Below are 17973 nucleotides of genomic sequence, written 5' to 3'. Positions count from 1 at the left end.
GTGCTCCCTGCCCGACACAGTCCCTGCTCCCGGGGCCCGGAAACGCGTGTCGAGAAGCCGGCCCCACAAGAAGCAGCTAGGATCCACTCCTGAAGGCAGTTACCTTGGCATAGACTTCAGTCAGTGCCTGCCCTAGCTTTTCAGGCTCGCCTCGAAGTATCACAGTCTCCGAGATGCTGTCTGACGGTGGGATCTCCACAGAAACTCCCGTTCTTTCCAGGATCTCCTGTAAGGAATTGCCCTTCGGCCCGATGACATACTTGTGCTGGGATTTCTTCACCTCCACGGCGATGGTTGTGGTCTTCTTTTTCTAAGGAAGAGCACCATAAGGGCATCAGAGGGAAGGGCCAGGGAGGAACAGGTTGGGACAGAACGCTGTCACCAAAAAGGGAGGGAGCAAGCGCAGAGCCCTAGACTATACTCTGTGAGCCCCAGCAAGGGAAGACAGGGAAAAGCCCACTCCCCAGAAACTCCACTGAGCAAGGAGGACTCGGTTTTCTCCCCATGACAATCACCTGAGAATTTAAGTCCCGCCCAGATTGACCCCAAGTTCCATCCACACCTCTGAGAAAAAGGTTGGGACTTCACAGCCCACCAGGGTGAGGCTAACCACTAGCTCAGAGACACGGCCAGCTCCGTGCTGCAGGCTTGCCGCAGCCTGGCCATCCAGCTCAGAGCTCCAGCCTCTCTTCCCTGCCCAGCAGCACCCCGTCCTAACTGACTGGAAACCGAACTCGTCTAGACACAAGAGGCTAGGGGTAGAGCTGGGCCTAAGCTACACCTCCGTGGGACCACCCTACATGCTCTTCCCAACCGCTACCTTCTCCTCGTAGATCTTCTTGATGCGAGCCACAGCCTGAGCCAACTGCTCCTTCTCTCCCGTGAAGACGATTTCTGTCCGGTTGACACTGGGTGGGGGGATGTTGATGCGTGTCCCTGTCTCCTGCATGATCTCGCCAACAAGTCGGTTATATGGCCCGGCGATGAAGGGGTGGAACGCCTTCTCCACTTCCAGCCTCTCAACAGCACGTTTGTCCTGGGAAGGACAGAACCATGAGGGTGTGGCTCTGGGGCTAAGGCCAGTGCACACACCCCAACCTCTCAGCTGGCCCCACCTGCTCAGCAGAGATGAGTAGGACTTCATGGCGAGCTTTCTCGATGCCTTCTTTGGTACCAGTGATCCTGATTTGATTGCTGGCGTCGTCTGGGCGTGGGATCTGGATTTTGGTTGCAGTTTTGAGCTCCAAGTCTTGCAGTTTCTCTCCATTTTTGCCAATAACAAAGCGGTGGTGTTCTTTGGGAATGGCTACAGTCGCTGAGGCCTACAACAGGAAGAGAACCAAAGAACGCGGATGTCTGTAGGTTACGAAAAAGCCTATTTCTCCACAATATTTTCTACAGCTGAAATGCCATTCCTGCCTAGCCAGCCCCCAACCCGTCCCTCAGAACAGTCTCGAGTTAACATCATGTTCTTGGGAAAGCCTAACCTGACTCCAAGGCTAGGAAAAGTTCAAGTGTGATACATTCCCATGGTCCCATGTCACACCTTCAGTTGTCTTAATTATTTAGGGGTAATTATTTCAACATCTTCTTGGCCCACTAAGCCATCATAAGAACAGGAATATTCAGGAATGCTAATCTGTCTTATTTTCCACTTTGATGATTGCTAACACCATCCTAGGACAAGGCAGGAAAGTAGGTACATATTGACTAACCATACCGATTTGTTACTGGAGGCCCAGGCTATTTTTTCCCCCAACCATAAGCCCTATAACCCATAATAAACTATTTTTTTCTATCTCTTTTACCACGAGTTTAAAATAGATAACCTGTCTGAGGAAATAAAATAGAAATAATCCAAAGCGTTCATCCAGTGAATCCAAATGCTACAAATCAAGCAACTTTCTGAGGTGACAGAGAGCAAGGAGGACAGGGGCTCCCAGTCTTCCTGACTCTGTGCAGTCAGTAGCTGCCAAGAAGACTTAAAAAAGGAAGTGTCAAAACTCCCAGCACCGGTGAAGCAGACTCACAGGCCAGTCAGGGGGATAAGCTTATAGCAGACCACTTTACACTCAAAACAAAAATGTTAAATTGTTTCACAGAGTTCCTCACTTCCCAACTAGCGCAGAAAGACCAGCAACTCATATATTCTGTTCGAGTAACGTTTACTCCCAAAGTGGTTCGATATTAGGTAATCAGTGTTACACATAAGAAGAATCCAGTGACTGCCTCCACAGAATTTAAATCTAGTCATGATTAAAAATGTGTAAAGAAAATAAAAACATTAGTTTTTTAATGCGACATACACACCCAGCTCAGCCTGTACTCAGAGCTGTGCTTGAGGGGAGAGCCTGCTGAGGGTGGACCCACATGGAACATGGCCCCATGGAAGGACACCCAAGGAAGCAAAGGAGGCACAAAGATGGGACAAGAAAGAACACAGGCCAGCACCTCTGGGAATGCACAACTTTTTAAAACTCCTGAGGTGTGTAACAGGGAGAAGAGAACTATAATCCAGTATCAACAACTTTAACTTAAACTAACAGTAACTACTTGGAAGATATAATGGGAAAGAATGGCCATCCCAACAGGGAAAAAGAGACAAAGACAAAGTAGCTAGATACAACCCTACAAAAGAGGTGGGACATGTGCATGAGAAATCACAAAACACTCAAGAGATCTAATGCAGTTCTGATCAAAAAGTAGATTATGGGGGCGCCTGGGTGGCTCAGTGGGTTAAAGCCTCTGCCTTCAGCTTGGGTCATGATCCCAGGATCCTGGGATTGAGCCCCATGTCGGGCTCTCCGCTCAGCAGGGAGCTGCTTCCTCCTCTCTCTCTCTCTGCCTGCCTCTGCCTACTTGTGATCTCTGTCAAATAAATAAATAAAATCTTAAAAAAAAAAAAAAAAGTAGATTATGAAGTCTGTATGGTGGAACAACAAAGAATGGGACAGGAAAAACCTGCAAAAGGACAGTACAGGAGGAATGGTGACAACTGTACTAAATATAAGACTACTTCCCTTAGAACAGAACACTAGTGCACAGAGAAGCAGACCAACACTTTAGAACCGAAACCCACACAAAGAACAGAGCACACTTCGTAAAAAGAGCCAATCAAATCACAGGGTGGGGAAAACTTAAAACTGGTGTTGGCAACCTAACAGAATCTGGAGAAGGATTAAAGTGGGTCTGCACCTTGCACTGTTCCAGAGAAATCCCAAACTCATCAGGAACTGAAACGAAGAGCCCCCCTTCCAGGCACCAGAGAAAAGATGAGATTTCTTACAACCTGGAAGTGAAAAAAAATTTTCCTAATAAGGACTCAAAAGAACAAAAAGAGTAATGGAATTTGACTGCAATAGAATAAAAAGTCATACAGCAAACACACCAAGATCAAAAAACAAATAGCGAAGTGGGAAATGTCGTCTGTAAGGTACAGTTTTTAAGGACCCAACTACACCAAGCAAGGTGGAGGCCTCTACCTCTGATGGAAAAGGTAGAGGCCTCCACCACTGTCCGAAGACAGTGCACAAAACAAAACCCAGAGTCCTTAAATATTAAAAAGACACTCAATCTTGTTTATTTGAAAAATCCAAAATAAAAGTATACTCAGCTACCTTCCAGAATGACAAAAGCCCAAGCTTTTGATGGGTGTGGCAAGGTGGTGGGGGAGGCCCTGGAGAGTACAGACAATGGACAGCACCTGAGGGACAGGCCCACAACTACTACACAATTACTTATGTGTGCTGCTGTCTGACCCAGCCATCTCACTGCTAGGAAATGGATCTTGAGACACAACGGATGGAATAGGAAATCCCACACACGCAAGGTTTTTATTGAGACATGATGTGTAAAAGATTAAGTCGGGAAGGCACCCAAATACCCATCAACAGGAAGGCTTGAATAAATCCCACCACATCTGGTGAGCATCTCGCAGTTGTACAAAGGAAGGAGCGGAGCCACTATTTGCTGATACGTAGACACCTCCAGAAAATAATGTAGGAAAAGACAAGGTGCAGAACAGGGCTTACTACGGCAAGTCATCTTCTGCTTCTACTCTCCAACCGGAATAAGAGAAGGGTCCATCAAAGATGATGAATGGCCAGCTGGCAGTGGAGGGAAGGACAGGGTGCAGAGGCTGTCTCTGACTGAACCTTATTACACCGCTCTTTGTACCAACCTAACTATATCTCAAGATGACAGCATGCGTTCCTTCTAGTGATTTTAAAATTCCATCTTTTGGGGGCACCTGGGTGGCTCAGTTGGTTGAGCGACTGCCTTCAACTCAGGTCATGATCCTGGAGTTCCGGGATTGAGCCCTGCATCAGGCTCCCTGTTCGTTTGTTTCTCCTTCTGCCCTTCCCCTTCTCATGCTCACTCTCTCTCAAATAAATAAAATCTTAAAAAAGTAAAAACCTTTAAAAATCTCCATCTTTCATCTTCATTACAACTATCAGTTTGAACTCATGCGATAGGTGAAGAGTTCCACATTAGGTCTGTGGCCATGATCAGCCTGGCACTCTTCAGATTAGAGATTAGGAGCTGGGAGACATGAATGGTCATCCCAGAAAGCTGCAGGGTGCCAACCCAAACGGGGTCCCACTGCCCAAAGATGATGCAATCTCACCTTAACAACTAATCAATATATCAAAAGTTTGTAATGACACAGAGAAGGATTCACGGATCCCCAGCAGAGATGCTGCAGCGCCAATGCAGTCCCAACACTGACTGAGCAGCCGGTGGAGGCAAGCTTGTCACAAGGACAGCAACCAGTGTGGGGCAGGGGGCCAGAAAGCTGCCATCACACCACAGTGAACTGTGGAGAATAATCAAGAATAACCAAGAACTTTATTCATGGACGGATTTGCTGAAGACTCTTGAGTCTAGGGATCCATCTGGGAATCAACAACAACTACACAGGACCACCCAACAAGTTTTCTTGCCAGACAAGTAAGTTGAATGTGAAAGTAACCACCGGGATATAACCACCACTTCACAGGCAACAGTGAGGGCAGTGAGACAAAGCAAACACCTGCTTGTCCCCCAAAATCAAAGGCTTTAAGAAAAGGAGGGGAGGGCACTGCTGAGGAACGGAAGAGGGCATGAGCTCCAACACACACAGCAGGCAGGCCTTGTTTGGATGCCGATTTAAACACGTCAACTCAAAAAAAAAAAAAAAAAAAGAAATGCACAGATTAAAAAAAATAATAATAAATAAAATAAACACGTCAACTCAGAAAGACATCTGGAGATAATGAGGAAAGTTCATACACAGACCATGTTAAATATGGGCTTATATCCAGAAATTAAAATTAATTTTAATAAGTGAGTTAACAGCCCAGTAGATTATTTAAGGAAAAAAAAAAAAAAAATAGGGGCACCTGGATGGCTGAGTTGGTAAAGGTCCGTCTTTGGTTCAGGTCATGATCTCAGGGCCCTGAATCCTGATCCAGTCCCACAGCTGGACTCCCTGCTCAGTAGTGAGTCTGCTTCTCCCTCTCCCTCTGTGCTCTTTCTCACTCTCTCAAATAAATAAGAATCTTTAAAAAAAAAGTGGGGGCACATGGAATGATTTACAAGTGAATAACATATCTGCAATCTGCTTTAAAGTAATGGCAGCAGATGTGTGGGGGTGCAGAGAGGAGTGGAGTGGTTTGGGTCTCCTCCCTGCCTAGTTTTCAATCACAAATTACTCAAATATTCACAAACGAGTAAACAGCAAAAGCCTGAGAGCTTACTGCTATGCACTAGCCACAATATGAAGCAACTGACACATATTTTCAACTACTTCCACTTAATCATTTCATTCCCTGAAGCTACTGTGGGGGTTAGGGACTATCCCAAGGCCCTGTGTGGCCAAGGGAGAGAGAGCTTGGACAGTACAGGGCAAATCCTGTCCTCCCTGCTGAGCCCCTGGCTCCTGACCCACAGTGCCCTACCTTCTAGCCACCATATTCTAGAGCTGCTCCCCAGTCAGCTCACAGACTCTGGGGAGGACCCCCACTTTTTTTTTTGGAGGCTGTATTTTAAAGTATCTCTACCCAATGGAGGGCTCGAACTTCCAACCCCAAGATCAAAAGTTGTACTCAGTATACTGACTGAACTAGACAGGCACCTCCTGGACCTCCATTTCTAAGTAAACCCAACTAAAGCTATACCTATTCAATGAAACATTTTTTTAACTTTAAAAAAAAGTCACTTATTTTAGAGAGTGATGGAATGAGAGAGAGCATGTGCACGTATGTGTGCCAGGGGACGGACAGAGGGAGAGAAAATCCCAAGCGGACTCTGCGCCAACCAGAGCCCAATATGGGGCTTGATCTTAGGACCTCAAGATCACACCCTGAGCTAAAATCAGGAGTCGATGCTCAACCGACTGCACCACCCAGGCATCCATCATTGACATCTGAGTAAGATTCTCTGCGTTTACCTTGATCTTTAAATGATACCGTGTGGAGAAACGCATCACAGGTTTACTTACTTATTACAACAGTCCCCCAGTAAATTTCAAGTAGTGCTATCAGACTGCTAAGGACTATGGGAACTGGTTGAAAACAAGTAACATTTGAACTTGTACTCTCCCGAGATAGGATCTGGAAATGCATTTTTAAGCAGCAATGGGGTGACTCTTGAACCTCGCCCTGGGAATGAGTGACTTGTGGTGGTGTCCTCATTCTACCATCCTGCAGTCCTGGCTTCTCGAATGTCTCGGCCTCAGGGACAAGCCTTTATCTTTCAGTCTATTTGCCCAAATAGCAAAAATGGTTGGTGTCCCCCCTTCTGTCACTGATTTAGTGTTTTTTTCAGCTAAAAATGCTGAAAGGTCCCGAACATTGTTGCACTACCTCTGAACTCTGGACTTGAAGACCTGGGAGGGAAGGGTCTGATGAAACCAGAGCCGTATGTGTTGGGAGCCAGTGGCACAGAACTGGAGTACACCCACCAGGAGGACGGGGCTGGCGAGACCCACCTGAGTCTGCAGTCTAGCGACAATGTCCTTCCGGGCTTTCATGACGGCGTCCAGCTTCCCTGACACCATGATGGAGAGGCCCTGGTCTTTGGCAAGAGACAGCTCCAGATGGGCACCAGTCCTCTGCATGATCTCCAAGCAGATTTTTGCTTGTTCACCTTCTCCAAACTGGTTCATGTCCTTGTATTTTCTCTCCTCCAGGGGTACATGGAACACCTACTCAGCAAAGGTCAAAAAGGGAAGGTGAAGACATCAAGAGATGGGAGGGCGTGTAAGGGTTTAGGCACTGAATATGCAGAGTAAGAAGCACGAGTTCACTCATCTCTATGTATCCCTGCTCCTAGGCTAGAGAGACTGGAGTGGAGAGGCAGTCAGAAAGCACCAAAGGGCAGGAGGCAGGCGCTCCAGCAAAGAGAACGACTCCCTGACACAGACAGCAAAGAAGCATCAGGTGGCAGCCGAGTGCAGTGGAGGGAAGAGACAGGGAAGGGAGAGAGGCTGGAAGACAGGGGGACACAGAGAACCACCACACATAGAGGTCAGCAAGAGCAAAAGGGTGAGGGCAACGAATAGGGGCAGGCGGGGAGCAGTATGAGCACAGTGGGGTGCAGTCCAAGCAGGAAGAAAGGAAAGGGCCAGGTCCCTATGCCTCTTCTACAGCAAGAGGTGAAGGCAACGAAGCAGGGTTCAGGCAGGAGGATACAAGCTGACCGATGATCCAGCTTCGCTCCAGCTGTTCTGTGGAGGAGGGAGTGAGCAGAGGCAAGGGTGGAAGCAGGAGGAACCAAAATGACTCCTGTTCTTGGGTCTGAACCCCTATGTAGAACATGGTGCAGTTAACATGATCAGGAAGACTGAGGACACACCAGTCCCATCATAGACAGCCACCAGAATGGAAAGATCCAGGATACAATTGGTTAAGAGTCTCAGGTTCAGTGAAGGGGACTTCTCAGCAAGTGGGTGGTAGGTGATCGGCAACCACAACCCAACACGAGTACACACAGAGAGAAGTACTTTGCCTGCCAATATCCCATGCTAAGGTAACAGAGAGATGGGGTAACGAGATCAAAGAAAACCAAGAAAATGGGGTCACGTACGCCAAAAGGAAAAGACTTGCTTTGACATGGTGGGAGAGAAAGCAGAGAAGACGGACAAGTTCTTGTTGGGGCTGGTGACGTGGAAAGCCCCTTCCAGCAACTGGGAGCAGAGACGGTTGTAGTGGACCTAAGAAACAACGGGACCTGTTCCTCGAGTGCCGGGACCAGGCGGTAAGCATGAGCATGGACGGCTCACAAGCAGTGGGGTCGGATCTACTCCGAAAGCCTCTCCCCTTACATGCCCCAAAGCCTGCTCATTCGTGTGTGTTCAGAACCCATTCCATCAGAGGCTTCCACTTCCTGCTTGGAGGAGCAGGTAAAGAAAAGAAAGGAGTTTCTACCTGAGTGATGACAGAAGCTTTGATGGGCCGGATCTTGTTACTCCAGGCGCCAGCAGGCTCCTGGGCATTTTCCAAGCAAGCTGATTTCTCCGGGAGTGGAGGAAAGGCATCTTTGTAGGTTGGGGGGTCGCTCTCCTCTTCTGAATTTAAAGTAGCAACTGGACCGGCCAACATGGATTAAAAGGAAATACAGTGCTTTCAACATTAGACAAAAAAACACTTGGAGAGTTTTAATGTCAAAATAGAAGAGAAACAACATTAATTTCTTGAGTGACACCCTGTACCCCAATCCCTTCATTCAGCGATGGGAAGCATCCCAGGAGGTCCCTAGGCCCAGCGTGCCCTCAGGTTCAGCATGTGGCCTGGAGAAGTAGCCTTCCTTAGGAGCGGTCAGTTCAGACACTGGGGGCTCCACTCCTCTCTGAACGGGGTGAGCCCCTTGAAAACAGGCCTTACCACAAAGAATTTCAGCCCCAGACCCTGCTGATCCTGTACTTAAAAAAATCACAACTATGACAATGCCTGGCACATAACCAGCCCTTCAGTTCGCAGAACAAGATAACGCTGTTGCTCAGCACTGCCTGTGGGGACTGCCTCTGAGACAGACTCCAGCCGACTGCCCACCAGAGTACACGGTGCTGAAAATCACCCTTGTGGGAGCTGCCATCTCTGACCCCCGCCCCCTGCAAAGAGCAACAAAAGCAGTAAGTGCTTCCATTCCCCACAGTGCCCTGATCATTCACGGTTTTGTGTCCCATTAACCACAGCTCCGTGAAAACAGGAGAGGAACTGTTTTGGATCACCCCAAATGCCCCAGCAATGGCAGGGCTCAATAAAACCCACTGTGAATGGATGTGCCACAGAGCAGGGAGATGACCTTTGGAATCAGACAGGCCTGCGTCTATCTCGGGGTTCACCACTTCTAGCTGCACAGCTCTGCTATGCGGGGACACCAGTAAAGGCCTGGCGCTGACAAGCAGCTGGAGCCCGTCAGAGCCTTGCTTCCCTCATCTAGAAATGCAGACTCTACAGGGCTGGTGCATCAGGTAAAGAGAGTACGTCTGGCAGGCACTCTGCACGATGTGGGCCTCCACTGCCCTAGAAATGAGCACTTATAACACAGCCAGTGGGATGCACGAAGTGAGTTTTTTATTTTAATTACACTTAACAACTGACTGTTGATTCAGTTAATCTACTCTCTCACCTGAACATTTTAAATAATTCTACATACAGCTGAAAGATTATAGATGAACCTTTAGCATTCAAATCAAGCTATCCTGTTTTTGTAAATATATACCAGATTTTGAAGGATTTTAGTTCAGCACACTTGGGGGACAGCAATTTTGAAAAACAATCTCATTTTAATGACCAAAGATCAAAATCACTGGCTTTCCCGAAAGGAAGTGGTCCACACTTCAAAACTTCCTGCACCCAGAAGTATCTGTCAGTCCGCCCAATTCCACCCTGCACAGAAGAGCCATGCAGGCAGTGCCAGATGGAGCAGGGAAGAGGTAAGAGGCCAGGCTCCACCCCGCAGCTCCTCCAGTCCCAAAAGGCACTTCTCAAAGGCCCTAAAGGTCTGACAAAGATTTGGAAGCAGTGGTGTCTCCAAATGGGAAGATGAGGACAAAAGGGCGTTCACCTTTCATCTGTTGCGGAATCAGCCCACTTCGGTGTTCAGCAAAGCTCTCTTGGGTCAAAACTGCAACGGAGCTCATGGTTGATCTCGCGCCTACGCACAATCCGGGTGAGCCACTGAAGCGGGAGGGAGGGTTGCAGAGACGAGAGTGTCAAGGCACAGCCAAACTGTGAGGCACAGAGTTTTAGCCAAAGGCTTCATCCTGTTTCACCAGCAAACCACACCATTTTCTTCACTTACAACCTCTGATACAAAAGGATACCCAAACTTTCAGTAAATGAGGAAAGGAAAAATGCAAATGAAGGATGGTCCTTGGACAACTCTCTCCTCAAAGGTTATCCTCTATGTGAGGAGCCAGAGGCCCCAGCTGACAGCTCTAGTCCCATGATCTCTGGGGCTCTAGAGACAGCCTGCAGATCAACCTCTGGAAGTTTTTCCTAACAGCCATCTCAGTTATTTTGTTCATCCACGTGCCTCCTGATGCTTATAAAATACACCACAGGACAGTGGCTACAAGAAGCAATCAGCCCACCTCTGCAAGGATAGCAGGCCCGGTCAGCAAGGCCCAGAGCACTGCACACTCTAGCAATGTCCACAGGCCCCAAGGCACAAAGAGCAGTCTCTCATCACCCACTGGTGACACTATAACAGCAAGGAGTGGGCGGTGAAGTGCCTGACAGGGGCTGGCTGGTTCTTGTCTGGATGTCCTAGCTCTCACGGGTCAGAGTGGACTCAGAGCAGGTGGGACCTGGCCCAGGGGCACACAGTTCCTCAGTTCATGGAAGGCACCAAGCAGTCTCTGCCTCCAGACCCCACGCCTGAGGGCCGGGGTATGCAGTAGGACTCGGGCTCATCCAGGCAGGTGTGTTCACTTCCTCCCTTCAACTCTAGGTGAGCTCCAAGCTACTGTGATGAGGAGAAACCCACTCTTTCATGTCATTATGCTCCAAGTGTCTTTCTCCACCACCATGGCAAAGCATAAGAGAGGTAAGTGATGTAATAAGAGAGAGCTTTTGCCTAATTTTTACAGCTCCGTGAGACCTTGTTCCAAGTTCAAGAAAATTAAGCCCTGCATTCCTCACGAGATGCACGACCCAAATTCAGATAATCCTGATCAAATGTAATTCACATTTGAGAGAATAGGTTTAAAACTAGGTGGAAGCCAGATGATGTACCTGAAGGGTACACGTGGACATGGCTCCTGTCGTTACAGCAAGTCTCTCAGGAGCCACTAGAAACGTAATGAAAGAAGGTACACATGCAGCCCAGGGACAAGAAACCTTCAGAAAGGACAGTAACACTTACCAGCAAAACGGTCAGTAGCCAGAGAGTCCGTCCTGAGGCCGCCTATGTCAGCCTGCCAGTTTTTGCTGTGTGGGACAGGAAGGGAGGGCAAACAAGAAGAAAACCAGAGGGAAGTTACTTATCTGCATTCTACAACCCAGATCCTTTTACCTCCCAACCAAAAGAAAGCAAAACGTTATTTATACTTTGCTTACTAATACTAATATTTAGACAAGTTTCTTGGGGGAAAAAGGATGCTCTGCCCCCAGGCTACTAGCTTCAAACAAAACCTATCAGAATAAAATCTAAACCATCCAAAACTTTGAGAGGGCAACTTTTCCCCCTGGACCTGAGGGAGTGATCCCTTAATGTCAAAACTTTTAAATTTGACCATTTTGAAGTAACATCCTTACACAATTGATGGTTCTCCTGCATGGCTGAGTAATTTCTCCTGTATTCCCCTTAATCTCTGACTGCTGTGCCACAAAGACAAAGACTCGGTGAAACTGCGCTCCCATGCAGTACAGAATGTGGACCTTGGGGTCCTGAGCTCTTTAGGGTGACTGAGAGCTACTGCCTTTATGAGCTCGCTATGGGTTTGTAGTTACTTTGTTCTCCCTGTTCTCCTGTAAAAGTCCTTCGGTCCCTTCTAATCCACTGGGGATTTAGAAACCAGCCATAAAATAGCAGGGTTGGAAGGAGCCTTCAAAGGCTGTCTGGGGAGGACCAAGAACTACTCCGTGAAGCAAGAGGGTGTGGGCCATCTTGCCTTGGGGACTTCGGGAGAGGGAGGCTTCCCAGTAGGTTACCTGCCGCTTTACACAAACCCCACACACACTCAGTAAAGTGCAAGGAGGTGGATTTTACGATGGGGGTAAGTAAGGTAGGTGTCCAAAATGGGAGAATCCACAACAGTAATAAGAACACCGACTACCTAAATGGAGAATAACATTGCCAAATTCTTGTCAATACGGCGACGCGTAAATCAGAAGCTAGAAGACAGGTCGCGGCAATCAGGGGTGTATCAGCAGACTCTGGATTTAAGAGGGTCTCATTATCCAGCAGCGTTTCAGGACTTAAAACAAACAAACAAACAAACAAACAAACAAAAAAACAAAAACCCGAACAAACAAACAAAAAACCCCACAAATCTCTAAATGCAGGGTTTGAGTCACACAGGCAAAGTATAAACCAGAGAGGTTCTGGCCTCTTTGGGGCCCGAGTCCCACCAGACAATCCTCTGTACCAAGATGGATAGAGAAAAATGAAGATATATTGACCAGGACAACTCTGAGAATCTCCCTCCAACAATGCTAGCCCACAGGTTCTAAAGATTAAGACTTTGCTATGAAATCAAAGTGTCAGAGTAGCACATCCACAGATGGATTTCGATAAGGTATAGAGCACTTGGAATCCCTGGGGTTCCAAGTGTCTAGCCTGTGCACATTTAGCTAGGCTAGGCACAAGATGGAGGTGTTCTAGGTCAAAGTGCCAGCAGCGAACCCAGGACCCAGGTGTCCACCCTGCCCTCCTTGCTCAGAACTCGTACTTGGGCTGTACCTGCTCTTTTACCTGCTGACCTTGCATCTCAACAGCCTCCCACTCCAGGTCACGCTATGTCACTTCCTAAAACCTACAGCCATCTACTCCCTAATGAGAGACAGACGGACAGACAGCTTCTCCACATGAACATTTTCATACTCTCTCCTCTGGGTTTCCACTGACCAGCCTCCCTCCTGCCCTTCTGGACAAGGGCAAATCTTCAGTGCCCAGTGATAACCACGGGTAAGCCTATAAAACACAGTAACTGTCCATCCCACCTCCCCTCCTCCCAGGAGCAATTTCCACCCTGCACCTAGTGTCACCTAAGATAAGACCAATTTCTAAAAGTCTCTTCTGAGATAGCTAACACCTTTCAGCAGTCAATTCCAGCCAACTCTTCTACAAAACTCCTTAGTCCAAGAGGCTCAAGAAAGGGTCACCAACCCTACTAAACCTACTAATGTGTCAGAGGGAGAGCCTATCCCAGAGCCTCTAATGACCCCAGGTGTGCACAGGCCCTTGAGCAGCAGAACAGAGTGGATCTCCAGAAAGTCCAGACTTGTCTGACAAGATACGTGAGGTCTCTAGTCCCCAGATTTCCAGTGGCAGTTTATCACAGGTGGAAATGAATGGATCGCAACAAGTAGCAGAGTTAACATCAGAGCTCTTATATCAAATAAAGTTTCTCATTTTCTTATAAACTTCTCAAAACCCCATGTTTTTAGAATCTACTTTAAACACATATGTAAATGCAGACCTCCCTCTACCTGAGGCTCTGGGCTGAGACTGTATAAAAGGCCAATGGCAGTTCTCCTAACAAGCTCTCAGCATGACTGCCTGCCTGCCTCTACTTCCACAAAGCAGCACCTAAGAAACTGCCCCCCACAGCCTTATGCCCACCCAAACCTGCTCCCTACTAGCCCTCGTTCTGTCTTCACAGACAACACCCAGCAAGATGACTCCCACTCCATCGAGTCTTTGGACGACCTCACCAGTGATCACTACTATCTTAAGTTCTCAGGGGACCTTACACAAGCTCCATTATCAAAGAATAGAGGCCAAACATGCTATCACAGTTCCTCACTTAATCTAATAAACTGCTCAAATCGAGCTGGAAAGGGACCTCAGGCACCACTTGACAGCAATCTTTGACTACCACCAGAGAGGACCTGTGCGGCTTTCCAAGGGAGCCCTGCTTCACCTCTGCACAGCTGTCAGAATAGTCTGCCTCATGTAGTGCCAAGATCTACAACTTCTTGCTCCACTCTTGCCACAGAGAACAAGTCCACTCTTCTCTACAAGAGTGCTTCAGACATGTGAAGCCCTTTCTCCTCCAGTTCTTCCCAAGATTGCTCCAATCCCTTCCTCATTTTGGTTGCTCTCAAGTACTCTCCCTGCAGGAAGCACTGAGATCCATTCACTCAAAGCAAATCTCAAACTACTCTCAATGTGGACTTTAAGTCTTATTTCTCAGAGTGTAAATGTTGGGAGGGGTGCACGGGGGAACACCTCTCAAAATATAACTAAGCAGCAAACAGAACTAGACCCAAAGGAAGGCAGGCAGACAGAAGCACAGACTCTACTCTTCCATCAGGGAGAACTGTCAGGCACTCCTATCATGTGGGAGAAACTCAAAGTCCCAATGACATCTGCAGACTACATCTGAAGCCTGATCCTAACACACAGACAACAGGAAAAGTCTTTAAAAGAAGAATTTTCTTTCTCTATTATAAACACTTGTTGATTCCCTGGTGCCATTCTGCCAATTATATTTTCAAAAGGAAAAGTCTTTGCAAAGAAGTAAAAGCAGGGAAAGAACTTTAGCTCAGCCACCTAATGACAATCTCCTCGCTTCACAAAACTAGACAGGACTGAACATGGATGACATCAAGAACCTCCGGTGGAAACCCAGAACTCCCGTCCTCTTCCTCCAAAATTAAATTTACTTTTATCCCCACACTAAACCTGCAAAGGAATTTCCCCCCCAAAAGTACTTCTCAAGACCCACAAACCAAGCTTGAGAACAAACCCAAATTCCCCGCGGGCTAAAAGTTCCCAAAGCTCCAAGGCGAGAGCGCGAGGCCCCACGAGGGCCAGGTGAGCGGCTCTGGCGAGTTCCGAAGTCGGCACCCGTCCCGTCCCGCAGGAGGAACTTTCGCAGATGCCACCTCAGCAGGCCCTCCCACTGGCCACGCGAGCCCGCGGGCGGGGACAGGCTTAAAGGGGCAGTAACGCACTCGGCCTCCCCGCCTTTCATCCAAATTCGGTATTTTTCCGTAATGTATTTTTCGTGCGCGGACCCTGGGGTGCGTCCAAGTTGTGCGGCAGCCCTCCAGGGGAGCAGGCCCACCGACCACGTAGACTGGCAGCAGGTGGAGGTGCGGCTGGGCCTGCACCGGCCCTGCCACTGTCCCAGCCCCGGCCCTGCCCTTCGGGACCCGCACTGCACCCCCGGCACCCCCCCTCCCATCCCGGGCCGGAGGGGGGTGCGGGGGGGGGTGGGTGGAAGGAGCAGCCCCGCGGCCGGACGCCCACGTCACCGGCCCGGGCCCCAGGTCTGCCGCCCCTCCCCCGCACCGGGCTAAGGGGCTGGCGGGGGGGGGGGGTGCGGAGGAAGCGGGACCCTGAGGGGTTGCCTCCGCGGGAGGCGCGGGTGTGTGCGTGCGGGGGGGGGGGGCGCGCGGGCCGGCGCCAGCGACTCGGGAAAGTTTCTCACTCTTCCCAAGCCGGCGCCGCGGCCCATGCGCAGTGCTGACACGTAGCCGCCCCCCGAGTCGGGCCGGGCGGCGGAAAGGGAGGGAGTGCTTGGGAAGGGGGGACGCCCGGTTGGCGGCAGCGGGGGAGAGTTGTGGGGGAGGCGACCGCGGCCCCTCCCCCGCCCGGCGCTCCACGTCGGCAGCCCGCGCCCCTCCCGCCCCGCGCCCCAACTTCCCCGTGCGCCCCCTCCGCTCTAGCGCCCGCCCCCGCCCCCCTGCGGCCAGTGCTCACTGCTCGGGGTCGGCCCGTCCGTACCGCCGTCCCGCCGCCCGCCGCGGAGAAGCCGGGCCGCGCTCCGAGACCGGCGACCGGGCCCCCGCGGCTATATAGGGCGGCGGCTCCAATCCCGCCGAGACACGTCAGGCGGCGGCCGCCCCGCCTCGCCCCGCCTCGCCCCGCCCCCGCCGCCGCTGCCGCGCCCACGCCCCGCCCCCGCCGCCCCCCGTGGGGTCCCCACGCGCGGCTCCCGTCCCGCCGGGCCGGGGCGAGCGGTCAGGGTCTGGACCCAACTCCGGAAGGGCTCCATGGCTTCCAGAGTGGGTGGTGGGGTCGGAGACTTGAGAAATGCACCCCCCAACCCCCACCACCTCCGGAGCGCGGCGCGGAGACCCGCACCGGCCGGCCCAGTCACTGGCAATACCGCCTGCCTCCCCACCCGAAAAATAAACGAGACCGCGAAGGACAACACAAAGGAAATTAACTGCCGCCTCCTCCTGGTGCACGGATGGACGCTGAAGCGGCTCCAACCGAACCCAAGTCCGTGCCCCAGAAGTTCGGAGCAGCTTCCTTCCGGGTGCTCCGGGGGGGGGGGGGTTCAGCTCCTGGTGTAGCTCATCACCTCCACAAATAGCCCCACTCGCTGACCACCCTCCTTATGTCCATAGTGCATGCTGTCCGCATTGAGGTAAGAACAGGTATGCCTACTACGTGCCCAGCCCAAGAGCCAGCAGGAGAATCACCTCCACTCCAGGGGCTTCCACCCTAGACGAGGAGATGGCTGATCAGGTCTGTGAGCCTTGCATAATAAATAATTGCACTGTTTGATTTTTTTTAAAATCAAGGGCGGGCCCAGCACAGTAACCTGTAGACATCAGCTTGTACCTCTGATAGAAGTGTCCTGAGCAGAGTCCTACATACATTACGTGTGTGCCCCACACAGGGCAAGAGCACGGGATTGTGGGCAGAAGAGGCCAGCTTCAGCAGGAAGCCCACAGCCTGGTCAGCACAGCTGGTAGCTCTCATACAGGTGTTGCTGAGGTGGGGAGGATGACCGGAATTTGGAGTGGGAGAAAGCGTGACCAGATGTACTTTTTTCAGTGGAACACAAAGTGTTGGGGGGAGGGGGTTGGGCCACTGCAGTTGTTCAGTGTGAAGGTGACACCAGCTTTCAGTTGTGGTTGGCAATGGAACATGAACTAGGTGGCCAGATTTGGAAGGTAGCACCAAGAAGTTCCTCACTAACTGAAGGCAGAGCCTGATAGGAGTTAAGAATGGGGGGAGGGGCACCTGGGTGGCTCAGTCAGTCGGGAGCCTAGGGGCTCAGTCATTAAGCCTCTGGCTTCCACTCAGGTCATGATCCCAGGGTCCTAGGAGTCCCGCATCAGGCGCCCTGCTAAGTGGGAAGCTTGCTTCTCCCTCTCCCACTCCCCCTGCTTGTGTTCCTTCTCTTGCTCTGTCAAATAAATAAATAAATAAATAAAATCTTTAAAAAAAGAAAAGAAAAAGAAAGAAAATGAATGTCAGGGAGGTTCTTGGCTGCCTGCACTGAGATTGGGAGACTAAAGGAAGACCAGACTGGAAAGGGAGGAGTGTGATGCAAAAAGCTGCCTTGGGGATGTGATGTGAGATGCCCACTGGATGGCCAAGTGCAGAGGTCAAGTCGGAAACTGCATGTGCAAGCTGAAGGTCAGGGGAGAAGCCCAGCCCGACCAGCAGGAGCCCCTCATGACATCACTGCAGAAGAGAAACTATGTGAGGCAGTCAAAAATCCACCCTGTAGAGCCAAGGACATCATCGTCAAAGCACTGCCCCAAGTCCCTAGGGTGGGACCTGGACAGATGGCATATCCTTACACTTGGAAGAACCTCCTGAAGCACCAAGCTCTTCAGCATCCCTTACTATGGTTATTAGTGTTTGCAGGTAGTCCTTCCATGGAGACTAACCAACCAGCAACTCAGACAAGTGTGTTTTTTTGTTTTGTTTTTAAAGTCAGTACTGTGTGTATATGTGTGTGGCGGGGGTGGGGGGGGCGGGGAGGGTTGAGAGGGAGGAAGAGGGGAGGGATTCCCAAACAGTTGGCAGGTCAACTGTCAAGAAACTTCCAGTGAAGCTTGGCAATCACCA

General features: G+C 50.2%; 1 protein-coding gene across 4 annotated transcripts in view; it reads right to left on the bottom strand.

The window, feature by feature from the left end:
* Positions 1-17973, bottom strand: part of LOC101679820 (high density lipoprotein binding protein) — a 72480-nt gene that overhangs the window by 24083 nt on the left and 30424 nt on the right. For 2 of the 4 annotated variants that reach the window (XM_004743783.3, XM_045066635.1), the window contains exons 2-8: positions 11353-11417; positions 10051-10163; positions 8409-8566; positions 6971-7186; positions 1116-1322; positions 821-1036; positions 104-310 (exon numbers count right to left, since the gene is read on the bottom strand). In XM_004743783.3, coding sequence (XP_004743840.1) covers positions 104-310; positions 821-1036; positions 1116-1322; positions 6971-7186; positions 8409-8566; positions 10051-10126 — 1080 coding nt within the window. In that variant the 5' untranslated portion in view covers positions 10127-10163; positions 11353-11417. Of the gene's footprint in view, positions 1-103; positions 311-820; positions 1037-1115; positions 1323-6970; positions 7187-8408; positions 8567-10050; positions 10164-11352; positions 11418-15861; positions 15993-17973 lie in introns of those variants that run through there. The other 2 variants (XM_045066633.1, XM_045066634.1) reach the window with 2 other exon arrangements.

This window comes from Mustela putorius, unplaced genomic scaffold (assembly GCF_011764305.1).
Source record: "Mustela putorius furo isolate JIRA1106 unplaced genomic scaffold, ASM1176430v1.1 tig00003869_pilon_pilon_pilon, whole genome shotgun sequence".
NCBI lineage: Eukaryota > Metazoa > Chordata > Mammalia > Carnivora > Mustelidae > Mustela > Mustela putorius.
The sequence above is the reverse complement of the archived record's forward strand: the minus strand, read 5'-3'. Positions and strand labels throughout refer to the sequence as shown.